This window comes from Coenobita brevimanus, chromosome 66 (assembly GCF_032717465.1).
Source record: "Coenobita brevimanus isolate Jiangsu-jjx chromosome 66, ASM3271746v2, whole genome shotgun sequence".
NCBI lineage: Eukaryota > Metazoa > Arthropoda > Malacostraca > Decapoda > Coenobitidae > Coenobita > Coenobita brevimanus.
In genome coordinates, this window is record NC_137019.1 from 18606650 (window position 1) to 18619708 (window position 13059).

General features: G+C 43.4%; 1 protein-coding gene across 1 annotated transcript in view; it reads right to left on the minus strand.

The window, feature by feature from the left end:
• Window positions 1-339: 339 nt before the first annotated feature.
• The window catches only part of LOC145405277 (uncharacterized), a 46087-nt gene continuing 33367 nt past the window's right edge, over window positions 340-13059 (minus strand). Inside the window, exons 3-4 of the mRNA XM_080276692.1 lie at window positions 4165-4292; window positions 340-398 (exon numbers count right to left, since the gene is read on the minus strand). Of these exons, the coding sequence (XP_080132818.1) occupies window positions 350-398; window positions 4165-4292 (177 nt within the window). The 3' untranslated portion in view covers window positions 340-349. The remainder of the gene's footprint in view (window positions 399-4164; window positions 4293-13059) is intronic.

Consider the following 13059-nt stretch of genomic DNA (forward strand, 5'->3'; position numbering starts at 1 on the left):
TATGACAGGATAGCCAAAGCCAGAGAGCAGAGAACTCAGAAGACTCAAATTCAGGAACACGAGAGCAAGATATTTTGCTGCATACATAATACAACAGCCACCTTTGGCTTTGCAATGTGTATAAAAAAAGTAGGAGGATACAGAGAGGGGTTTGCTACCAGTCGCCTCAGACAACTGAGTCTCAGTAAGGAAGAGAAATGAGGTTTAGAGGAAGACAGGTGGTGTTCTACAGAGAGAAAATCAGAAGAAAGGCCGCAAATGTTGCATACATGAAGAAGTGAGTCAGACAGTTGTTCCAAGTACCTCTTTTGGCCGTCCCCGGGAGAGGGGAGGATGATGCGCGGGGCTCTTATGGTCCCCTCCTCTGCTGTGGACTCTGAGGCTGGGATGCCATTTTTCTTAAAAATTTAAAAAAGGAAGTATGGTTTGTAATGTGCAAGTAGTCTGGTGTTGATAATTGGAGGAAACTGTATAGGCGAGTATGCTGGCCTACTCTCTGAGTTACTGAAACACTGAAAAAGTTCGGCAAAGGGGGATGATCAGAAGCTTGCCCTGAGGGCTGATGAAACGGGAGCTTCAGCTCTCCCTATCATCAGCTTTCCATCCACCCTGGGAGTACTGGCTTGTTCGGCTGTTGCTAAAGTCAGTTCTTGCTGATCCCAGACTATAATTTCAGCTTAGGTGAGACTGTTTGAACTAAAAAGGCTTGATATGGCCTTCATTAACTCCATAACTATTATGACGCTTTCTGGAGGTGAATAAATTCGTCTGGAGGTAGCAAAAATATAATAACAATAACAGCCTAATAATAACAACAACAACAATAATAATAATCTATCTATCTATCTCTTGCCAGACGCCTCAATCCCGTTCGGGGTGGCCAAAACAAATCGCCTCCACGTCGCTGTCCCCCGCCATTTCACTGCCCCGCTCCCAACTCACACCCACCTCTATCATATACCGGTACCTCTCCACCCCATCCCTCCATCTCATCCTCGGCCTCCCCCTCCCTCTTCCCCCCTCCACCTCACTCACATACATTACACTCTCTTCGTCAGTCTTTCACCCTCCATCCTCACCACATGGCCAAACCACCTCAGTGTATTCCTCCTAACGCTTCCTATCACATCCACATCCACACCACAACGCTCCTTTATATCCTCATTTGTCAGCCTGTCTCTCCATGTGACTCCACAGGCTCCTCCTAAATAACTCATTTCCACTGCTCTCACTCTTGACTTGTGTCATTCCAGCAACGTCCAAGCTTCACTACCATACGTTAGAGCAGGTATCACAATACTGTCATGTAGTAACTTTTTCACTTCCATGCTCACTTCCCTGCTTCCTATCACTGCTTTCAAGGAACCAGCAACCTTTCTTCCCTGCTGTACCCTTTCAAGCACTTCACCCTCCAAACCTCCATCCTTACTCATCACACTACCCAAGTACTGAAACGTACTCACATTTTCCAATTCCTCACCATCCAATCTCGATGTACATTCACTGACTTCACCTCTCTCAATGACCATCACTTTACTCTTCCCTACATTCACCTTTAGATTCCGTTTCTTACACACTCTCCCAAACTCATCTACCAAGCCTTGCAGCTCTCCTTCGTCTTCACTCAACATCACAGTATCATCTGCAAACAACAGTACAGGGAGTTTCCAAACACTACCCTCTCTCATCAGGGCCACTCCAACATCCACTGCCCTACCTTGCACCTCTTTTATTACCCCATCCATGCACAGATTGAACAACCATGGAGACATGACACATCCCTGTTTCAACCCAACCTTCAAAGAGAAAAATTTATTCAGTTCACCATCCACACGCACTGCAGCCTTAGCACCATCATACATACTCTTCACAGCATTCAACAACTTCCCATCTACTCCATATATTCTTAATACTTTCCACAATCCTTGTCTATCCACCCTGTCATATGGTTTCTCCAAATCCATGAAAGCCGCATACAACTTCTTTCCCTTCTCTAGAAGCTTTTCCACTAAAGATCTAAGAATGAATATCTGATCTACATAACCTCTTCTCTTCCTAAAGCCTCCCTGTTCTTCTCCAACTAATTCCTCTGTTCTTTCTCTAACTCTGTCAATAAGTATCCTACCATACACTTTTCCAGTTATACTAAGAAGACAAATGCCCCTATGATTACCACACTCTTCTTTTTCCCCTTTTCCATTGTACAAGGGAATAATTATACGTGACTTCCAATCCTCCGGGACTTTACCTTCTTCCCAGGCCAATCTGCACATTTTCCACAACCATTCTACTACTATCTCTCCCCCATACGTCAGCATTTCACCACACACTCCATCAGTTCCTGGGGCTTTCCCCAATTTAACTTTCTTCATTGTTTCCACAACTTCTATCCTACTGATTTCTTCCTGTCCTCTCACCTCCCTCCTTCTCCCAGACATTCCCCAGCCACTTATACTCGCATTACTTCCATCCTCTATGTTCAACAATTCCTTTAAGTGTTCTCTCCATCTGCTCACTTTTTCTCCCTTCTCCACTAGTAATCTACCATTTTTATCTTTCACTCCCCTGCTAACTTCACTTCCACCCTGTCTTACTCTTTTCACTTCTTTCCAAAACATTTTCTTAACAGTCCCTCCACTTTACACTCAAGTTCGTTCCAAATTCCTCATCCGCTCTCTTCCTACTCTCTCTTACTAATATTTTCACCTCTCTCTTTCTTTCTACATATAACTCTTTCTTCCGCCTCTCAACTTCTTCCACGCCCCTATTTCTCATCCATTCATTGTATGCTTTCTTCTTTTGTGCCACAGCTTGTCTCACCTCTTCATTCCACCACGTTGTTCCTTGCACACCCCTCCGTCTTCTCTTCATCCCACACACCACATCACATGCTGCACATATTTCTTCTGTAAATATCCTGCACACACCTTCCACGTCCCCCACCTGCTCCAATTCATATTTGCCCAATCGTTCCTCCACTTCTCTCTTATGCTCTGCCTTTTTCCTCATATTATTATTATTATTATTATCATTATTATTATTATTATATATTTTTTGGTTTTATGACGTGTCCCCTTTTTTTCGATAAGGGCTAAGGCGTTGCCTCTAGGTAGAGGATTTAGGTCTAGAGCGTGTAGCACTATATGCCCTTCCTGACGTCTACCAATGACCCTTGGGATGAACTCGAAACTCCAACCCTTCGGCCAGAGCCTTAGCGTTTGGTCGTCGTTAATCCAAATCAAGAGACCTTTTCCACCCCTACACACGATGTATGTGAGAAATTTTTAAGATCGAGGCAGGCATCGATATTCTAATAACAGACTGACAAACACATACAGACAGACAGATAGACGGACAGACATGCGGAAGAGACGGACAGACAACACATCCATCCATCCATACATACAGAAATACATATAAACATACATACATACATACATAGGCACAGAAACATTCTGATAAAACAGACAGACGAACAGGCTTACAGACAGACGAACAGACATGCAGAAAACGAACATACAAAACAGACAGACAACACATACATACGCTACATACATATAGTATATGCATCGAAACCGACTTAATCACAAATGTTGCATGAGAAATCGCTAATGACGTCATCGTAGTGAAGAGATTAAAATAACAAATGTGCAAATAAATTTCCTTCTAATAAACAAAATCAAGGGAAAAAAATACAAACAGGAACAATGTGATTAAATGAATCGCGTAATGCAAAGGCGTGGCTCACTGAAGAATCTCTTTACACCACAAACCTATCCGCACCAGTCAGACCTAAGGGTCATATTCTATGCGATTCATTTTGCTAATTTCACCTCAGTAGCCTCTTCTATGTACTGATGAAAACTATGAGACACCAAGATTAAACGGAGAGCATGCAAGTGAGTGCTAAGGCGTTAATATGCAAAATAAATCGCTACGGAAGAGGTGACACGAAGCCTCCTCTGTCTCACAAACTACGGGGCCCCACGGAGACCAAGGTGACGCCTCCAAGACCCACTCTCTTTGCACCACAGAACTACCCTCACCAATTCCAACACCAGCCATACGGAAGCCAGAAGGCACCAACATCTAACCACAACATAGCAATCTAAAGTACAGGGTCAAAAAGTTAGTAAATTATCTATAAACTAGGCCTCTGCTTACCTAAGATGTCGCACGTGTGGCAGGTGAGAAGCCGAGAGTGATGCCTTCGGACCTACTGCGCATCTTTCCCACGCAGACCCCTGCACCAGCTCCCTGCATCTCCTCCACTTGTTCCATTCACCCCTGCTCTGTGTCAAAAACATATCGCTAAACTATATTTCTAAGTCCACACAACCTTATATTAAACAGATATTAAAACTGTTAGGTGTATTATCGTATTATTTTGCCCGAAGAAATTTCACAGGGCTACAAAAAGACAGACAGACAAAGGAAGTGGACTAAGCGAAAAGAAAATTATATAATGCTCACTGAAATCGCTTAAGATCAGTTGCACATGTAGACTTCGCAAGTAACACTTTTATATAGGTACTTTTCATTTAATTAGTTTCCAGTTACTCATACTCAACAGCTTAGGCATGGAGGTTATAAGTATACCTTGAAATCGTTTAAAGAATAATTATATTACAAGAAGTTAGCTTTAGGTCACGAAATAATCAAAGAAATGATACCTAGAGTAACTCAGTGGCCCAGAGATGGAATGAGAGGAAGAGACAGAGGACGAAATGGCGAGAGAAAAGTCGAAGATTTGCTGAGATTGGATGAAACAGGCAAACAGTCAATAGGCCTGAGTGAAAGATTGGAGAGGCCGTTGCCTTACAGTGGATTGACTCAGGCTGCTGCTGCTGCTGATGATGATGATGATGACTGTAGTGCTGCGGTGATGTGGATGTGCCGGAAAACGTTAAGAGGAGCACGCTGAAACAGTATGCACATGTGGAGAGAATGAAAAATGAATGCTACACTACGGGAGTGTATGCGAGTGAGGTGCATGGGGAGAGGGAAAGGGGAGACGAACAAATATGGGACACCACAAATGCGTTTTTTTAAGCATATCAGTTAGTGTCGAGTGCAACTCGTAGCTTCCACAGACTCGTTTCAAGAATACGACAGTAAGGATGACAGATGGAGTAACGGGATGGAGAGGTTATTAAGCGAGGTCGTGTGGGAGTTGGAGAGAGAGAGCAGGCTGATGACGGGGGACAGGGTGATATGGAGGCGATTAGTACTGCATGCGCCCATCCTTCCCGGATTAAAAGGCAACTGATTATAATTAGACAGATACTTAGACATTCACCCAACCATCCATCCATCTACTTGCTCACTCATAACTCTCTCATTCGTTCTTCTGTCCATTCACTCTCTGAACCATTTCCCTTTCTGTCAATTCATCCATCCATCCATCTATCCAAGCATCCACTGCTCCAACCATCCATCTATCCATCCATCCATCCATCCATTCATCCACTACCCTTTACTTTCTCATTCATCCATCCATCCACTCACACTTCACTTCCTAAGCCAGCCAGCCATCCACTCGCCAATTATTTCCTCAGCCAGCCAGCCATCCACTCACCAATCATGACCACAGCAATCCATCCATCCATCCATCTACCCATTCATCCATCCATCCACCAATCCACCTACCAACTAACTCACAGCCACTTATCCACTCATCACACACACACACACACACACACACACACACACACACACACACACACACACACACACACACACACACACACACACACACACACACACACACACACACACACACACACACACACACACACACACACACACACACACACACACACACACACACACACACACACACACACACACACACACACCGCTCGCTGGTGCAGTGGTAACGTTCTCGCTTGCCAACTGGTGGACGGGAGTTCGCGCCTCGCTCAGGTTGCGAAAAGTTTCACTGATAAAGTGGGTGGTTACTGTCCCCCTCGAGCAAGGGGACGGGTGTGTGCGTGTGTGAAGGTCACAGCCTTGCCCTTAGATCGGACTATATGAGCTCTCAGCTCCCTTCCGGGAGGGTAAAAGCTGACGATCACGACCATCAAGTGATTCTGACCGACCCGGTGAATTACACACACACACACACACACCATTCCCCTCCTCCCTCGCCCCTCCTATCCGCCATTCCCCTTCTCCCTCCCCTTCCCATCACATCATCCTTTCCATCAGCTCTAGTCACCACCAATCCCCAATCCCCTATCAACCCACCTATCTACCTACCTCCATTAAAACCCATCCTTCTACCCTCATCAAACGTCCATCCTTCACCCATTCTAGTGCCTCCATCTAGACACATAACTTTGTCAAATGTTTATCTCTGTGTTTTCACCCCCTCGCCACCTCTACTTACCCCATTCATAGGACCACTCATCTTCTCCTTTTGTCCAACCGTCCCCTTCCCTCTTCCCCTCCTCCTCTTCCCATCCTATCTCCCTATTCCCATTAATAACCTACTCTCTTACCTAACCCATCCCCTTTCTCTCACTCTCTCCCTCCCCTACCTATTCTTCCACACACAGGCTAGGCTACATATATATTGCAATTTTAATCTGGCACATCTCAGATAACCGTAGTCTATAAAGACTAGCGTAAATGCGCACTTACGTTCTGCTACACATCCACAGATTACCTTAAACGCACACATGCAACACTAAATGTACACAGACCAGGCTGCACATAAACAGAGCACGCTAAATACACACACAGGCTACGTCACATATATACAGGCTATCTTAAAAGCACACTCCATGCTACACATACATGGGCTATCACACACACACACACACACACACACACACACACACACAACACACACACACACACACACACACACACACACACACACACACACACACACACACACACACACACACACACACACACACACACACACTCTCTCTCTCTCTCTCTCTCTCTCTCTCCTACCATGGCAAGCCTCCTTCCTCATGTACTCTGTTACCCTGGCAACCACCAGTATTTAGGCAGAGATAAGCGTGCCAGGAGTCGAAATCGACCCTGTCAGACCCTCTCGCTTAAGACCGCAAAAAGGTGTTAAAACTCATAGGACGTACCCTACCATGTAAATGCTGAGCCAGGATTTGTAGCGTTGCGTGCGTGCGTGTGTGTGTGTGTGTGTGTGTGTGTGTGTGTGTGTGTGTGTGTGTGTGTGTGTGTGTGTGTGTGTGTGTGTGTGTGTGTGTGTGTCTGTCTGTCTGTCTGTCTGTCTGTCTGTCTGTCTGTCTGTCTGTCTTTCTCAACATGCTGGATCTTCCTGCTGCTGCTGCTGCTGCTGCTGCTGGGACACACAGCACTGGATATATATAGTAGGTTGATGATTTTTTTTTATACATGGAAGAAGGAACCAAAGGTCAGATGCCAGCAAATTATTCCCTACAAGGAAAAACAAAAACAAGATAACAGAGGGCGAAACTCAAGATCTGTTCATTTCGAGATCCCTGGACACACTACTTTTAAAACAAGGGTGGTCATAGGCAGTTGGAAATACAGACAGAGGATGACAGCTCCAGGGTAGACCTGTTGCATAGATGAAGGACTGGAATGTGTGGTTGGGTACGGGAATAACAGGCTCACTGGTGAATAGGCCCAGGGAGAATATACAGTAGGTCCTTCGTGGGAATAAGTCACCCCATGATGAGAGATTAAGTCCACCATGGCAACATTTAAATCCTTCGGAGGAACATAGCTCAATGAAGAATAGCATGGACCCCTTGAAGGGGTAGTACGTCTACAGGGGAACAGTTATGCTCCCCATGAGCGATATTTATAGGTGATGGATGAATAGGTATGTCTTCCCCCCACCCACCATAGCAATTAAATAGGACCATGGGGAAACATCTCTCTCCCACGTAAGGAGTAGATTCAGGAGGGAAAGGTTAATTCCCCTAGTATGGGGAAACAGGAAAACGAAGGATACAGAAGAGACCCTTTCATAACTGAATACAGGTCCGGTGGAAGTGGGTAAATCCCACTATGTGGGTAAAATAAACCCACTAGGTATTAAGTTACCCTGCCCTCTGTTGCCTGACTACTGGCATTCTCCGTCCCCTTATTAGTGTTCACGACTATATCTTCTCTCTCTCTCTCTCTCTCTCTCTCTCTCTCTCTCTCTCTCTCTCTCTCTCTCTCTCTCATCTTTTTATCTATCTATCTGTCTTTCTCTTTCTCTCTTGTACAATGTCTGACCTTTTAAAACCCTGTCTCAGATGTCTAGCATAAAAACTCTTCCTGTAATATAATTATATTCGAAATGTATGTGTATTGTACCTACAGTAGGTTGTATATGTTGTGTCCCACGCAACGGTGCTGAAAATAAATTTTACGACTTTTTATTATACAGTACAAAGAACATTCTACATTTCCGACGACGGAATAATGTAGAAAATATGATATGCTCAGGCAAGACAAGGCAAAGTTCACGAGAAAAAAATATATATATTAAGGAACAACTGTACCACACAAGACTTGCTACAGAATGTCCATTCGACATCTTAGTACACGAAAACAGTAATGATGAAATGGCTAGACAAGGGGTCAATGAAGGCTCTACTAATCCCTCCAGTTGCATTCCGTCCAAAAGCTTTGGAAAATCGTCTGGAGATATCAACAATAATAATCATAATGATGCAATCCCAGTGAAAGGATTAATGAAGGCTATGAAGCCATCACACACCCCTAGAACAAAGAAATCTCTCCTAACCTGAATAAAATCGTCGGGAGTTAGCAGAAATGATATACTCATTGAAGGAAGGAAGGCTGAATCTAATCCAAGTTAAAAAATCAATAAGTAATCCTCTCTCTCTCTCTCTCTCTCTCTCTCTCTCTCTCTCTCTCTCTTTCCTCGCCACACCATTGTATCTTTATCTTCTTACTATCGCAACGTCAACGGCCACTTCTGTTTTGGACTATCCTCATGCAGCCCTCCTCCATTACGGCATATGCGTAGCACCTGTCTCTCAATGCACTCTCACCCCATCTCTCTTTTCTGCTCTGTTCTCTAATGCAAGCGTTAACCAATACTCTCAGTCATTCATGTACGCAACAGGTCAATCTGGAACTGTCTTCCTCAGCAACAGGTCAATCAGGAACTGTCTTCCTCAGTCTGCATTTCCCTCTCCCTATGACCCCCACTATCTTAAACGCAATGTTTCCAGACATCTCAGTATAAATGGATCTTAAATCTGGCTTTCTTTTCGTCTGTATTTCTTGGAAAGAACATTTTGTGGGCCATTCCCTTTTGGTTCTTTCTTCTTTGCATAAACGAAAAAAAAAAAAAAATTATTTACTTATTTATTCACTTATTTATGTATTCATACTGCAGTCTCTCTCATTGTGCCGACTTTTCACCTTACGGGAATATTGGAAAGGAACAGTTTTATTTTATTTCTTCGTCAAACAAAGCAGACTTTTTGTCAGCAAGGAACACAGATAAGAAAAGAAAATGGAGACTCTTTTTTTCTACTCGCACGTTTTTATTGGTGATTTTTTTATGGAACTCTGGTGATCCCATCCTTTCCACAATATCCTCGTTTCTTTGTCTCTCCCTTCACCTATATCCCACAGCCCTATTCTACCTTCTGTTCCTCTTACTTTTTCCCTGAACCGTATCACCAAGCCTCTTCATCCCAAACTCTCACCTATCCCTACCAAGAAGCCAATTTCCCTGCACCCATCCAAGTCCCATTTCCATTCACTCCCATTCCTTCTTCTTTCCTCCACCCCCCATTTCCTTCTCCACTAACCCTCTTTCCTCTTGACCTCCCTATTACTGTCTATCTGTCCGTCTACTTATCAGTCCACCGACCTACCCACCTATCAGTCCATTTTTATGTTCGTCTATCTATCTATCTAATATATATATATATATATATATATATATATATATATATATATATATATATATATATATATACACTGTATATCCTTCTCCCCCTTGCTCCACCAAAAAACATCCATATCTACCTCTCACGTCCCGTCCACCAACACACTCACTCATGTCATTCTCCAACTTTTTCACCCCCTTCTCTCAACTTTCCTCCTTCATCTACAACCTCTTCCAATCTCACCTCTCTCATTTCTTTCCTTCTTCTCACAATCAGCTCACACTAGTCTCCTTCCTCACACTTTTTCTCATCTCCTCTATTTCTTTTCCTTACTTTTCTTCATTATCTCCCTCAACTTTCCTGTTTTTCTATCCTCTCCACCATCTTCTTTAATTCCATCTTCCCTCTCCCATCCCTCTACTCCTCTCCACTCACTTCTTTTCCTCCCTCTCTTCCCCACACAAACTTCTTTCCACGAAACTACATTTTCCCCATCCCCTTCATTCTCTCCACCTCCTTCTTTCTCTCTACCCCTGTCTTTCTCTCCACCCACGTCTTTTCCTCCACTTCCTTCTTTTTTTCCATCTTCTTCCTTCTATCTCTCCATTTCTTCTTTCCTCCATCTCTTTTCCCTCTATTTTCATCCCCCTTCTTCCACCCTTTCCGCTTTACCTTTTCACTGGTCCCACTGGTCATCACTCTGCTCTCTCTCTTTCTCTCTCTCTCTCTCTCTCTCTCTCTCTCTCTCTCTCTCTCTCTCTCTCTCTCCACCGTCTTTTCGCCATTGTCCCCTCCCTCCTTCCCTCCCTCCCTCTCTTTCCTTCTCTCTCCCTCTGTCCCTTTCCCCCCATCCTTTCACTTTCCTCCCACATCTCCCTACCACCGCCCACTCACCCCTTATCCCTCCCTTTCTTTCCCTCCCTCCCACCCACAGTGTAGAGACTCCCACCTTCCCTCCTTCCCTCCATCGTCCTCCCTGACCTCTTTATCCTCCCACCCTTAACCCTCTATGGCCCCTCCTCTCTCCCTCTCCTCCTCCTCCTTCTCTTCTCCCTCTTCTTTTAATCTGTATGCCCTCTCGTCTTGGTTTTGAATAGATTGTCTTTGTCCTACATTTTTTCACTGGTCAAATTTTTGCTTTTATTTTCTCCTGTATGGTTTGCAGACTTTTTATTATTATTATTATTATTATTATTATTATTATTATTATTATTAGTGGTAGTAGTAGTAGTAGTAGTAGTAGTAGTAATAGTAGTAGTATGGCCGGACCACGGGCTTTTGTAACCGATTTTTGTGTTCTGTTTTTATTGACCGTGTTTTTGTAAATGTTGCTCCCTTCATAGGTCTAAATATCTACCAATGTATAGCTTTGGTTTTTCAGTGTCTGTCTTGCGTTCTCACATATCTTTGTCTCCCCCACTTACACATAGGATCTTTCGACTCTCTCTCTCTCTCTCTCTCTCTCTCTCTCTCTCTCTCTCTCTCTCTCTCTCTCTCCAAAACCTTTCATTTGACATCTCTAACGCTTCTTTCATATCATTACTTCCTCTTTCTCCATTTTTTTCCTCCTACACCTTCCCTTGCACCTCTCTCGTCATCTCATGCCTTTCCTCTCCCTCCACCTCCTCCTTCACCATCTGCCCCTCCACAAATCTCCTTCACATAATTATCTTTTTTTTTTTTTTGTTTAATAAATAACAGAACGGAGGAAGGAAAAACAAATGGGTAAAAAAAAATAATCCATACACCAGATTACTGGTGTCCTCTGTTCATAAAATATCTGTAACAGTTAGACTTGAACAGTTGTGGGTTGAAATTTGGAGGAAAACAACTCTGGGGAAGCGAGTTCCAGAGAGATGCAGTTCGGGGAATGAAAATTCTGATATGCAGAAGTTCTGCAATATGGTTGAGTGACATTCCAGTCATGAGCGTTACCAGATGCCCGTGTAGCACGTGGGAAGGCATGGAGAGGTGGCACCATGGATGCAACTTCGTCTGAGCATTTGCCAAAAAAATATCTGTAAAATAATGCAAGGGAGGCAACATTCCTTCTTACTTGCAGGGGAGGTAGTTTATATGTAATGACAGGGTTGTTAATGACTCTAACAGTTTTATTCTGAATTTTGTCTAGTTGTCTTAATGCAACCTCTCTACAACCATTCCACAAGGGTGAGCAATATTCAAGCTGAGAGCGCACATGACTCTTATAAATTATAGCTAACTGCTCATCAGCGAAGAAGTTACGGACTCCGTACAATAATCTAAGTTTCTTTGAGGCGGTTTTAGCAAGTGATCTGACATGAGAGGTCCAGCTGAGGGCACTGTTAAGTGAGACACCAAGAATTTCAATACTTTTGGAGATGGGAATATTAGTAGCACTGAAGGTAATGTACGAATCTGGCAATATCTGTCAATTAGTAAACTATATATATTTAGTTTTACTAGCATTAAAAGAGACAAGGTTGTTTTGTCCCCATTCACTGATTGTAGATAGATCTTGATTTATGGAGATGGCTGTACTGAGTTGAGAGGTAGAGATATTAGACTTTGTAAATGAGTGTCTGAGTGTGAATGAACTATGTAGTGTTGAGTCATGTGCATATGAGTGAATGGGATTGTGAGTGACAGATAAGAGATCATTAATATGAACCAGAAATAAGGTTGGCGCCAGAACTGATCCCTGCGGCACGCCGGCGTTAATTGAGTGGAAATTCGAATATACATCATCTACTTTTACTCTTATTTTCCTGTCACTAAGATAAGAAGAAATCAAAGGAACAAAAGACGTTAGTCCATAGCAAGGGAGTTTGGACAGCAGGGAACGGTGCCATACTCTGTCGAAAGCTTTAGAGATATCAAGAGCTACTGCATGAGTTTCTCCAAAAAGATCAATTGATTGATGGATGGTATGAGTTAAGAGATTGAGTATGTCAATGGTGGATCTTTCGTGGCGAAAACCGTATTGTCTATCACTAATTAAGTTGTTGGATTCAAGATGTTTAACAATATGCTTATTAATTAAAGTTTCAAATACCTTACCAAGAGAAGATGTGACAGCTATTGGGGTGTAATTGTAGGGGTCAGACGAACTTCCTTTCTTCGGAACTGGGTGGATATTGGCTTCTTTCCATGAATTTGGGAATAAAGAAGTACGTATGCATAGTCTGAATAATTTAGC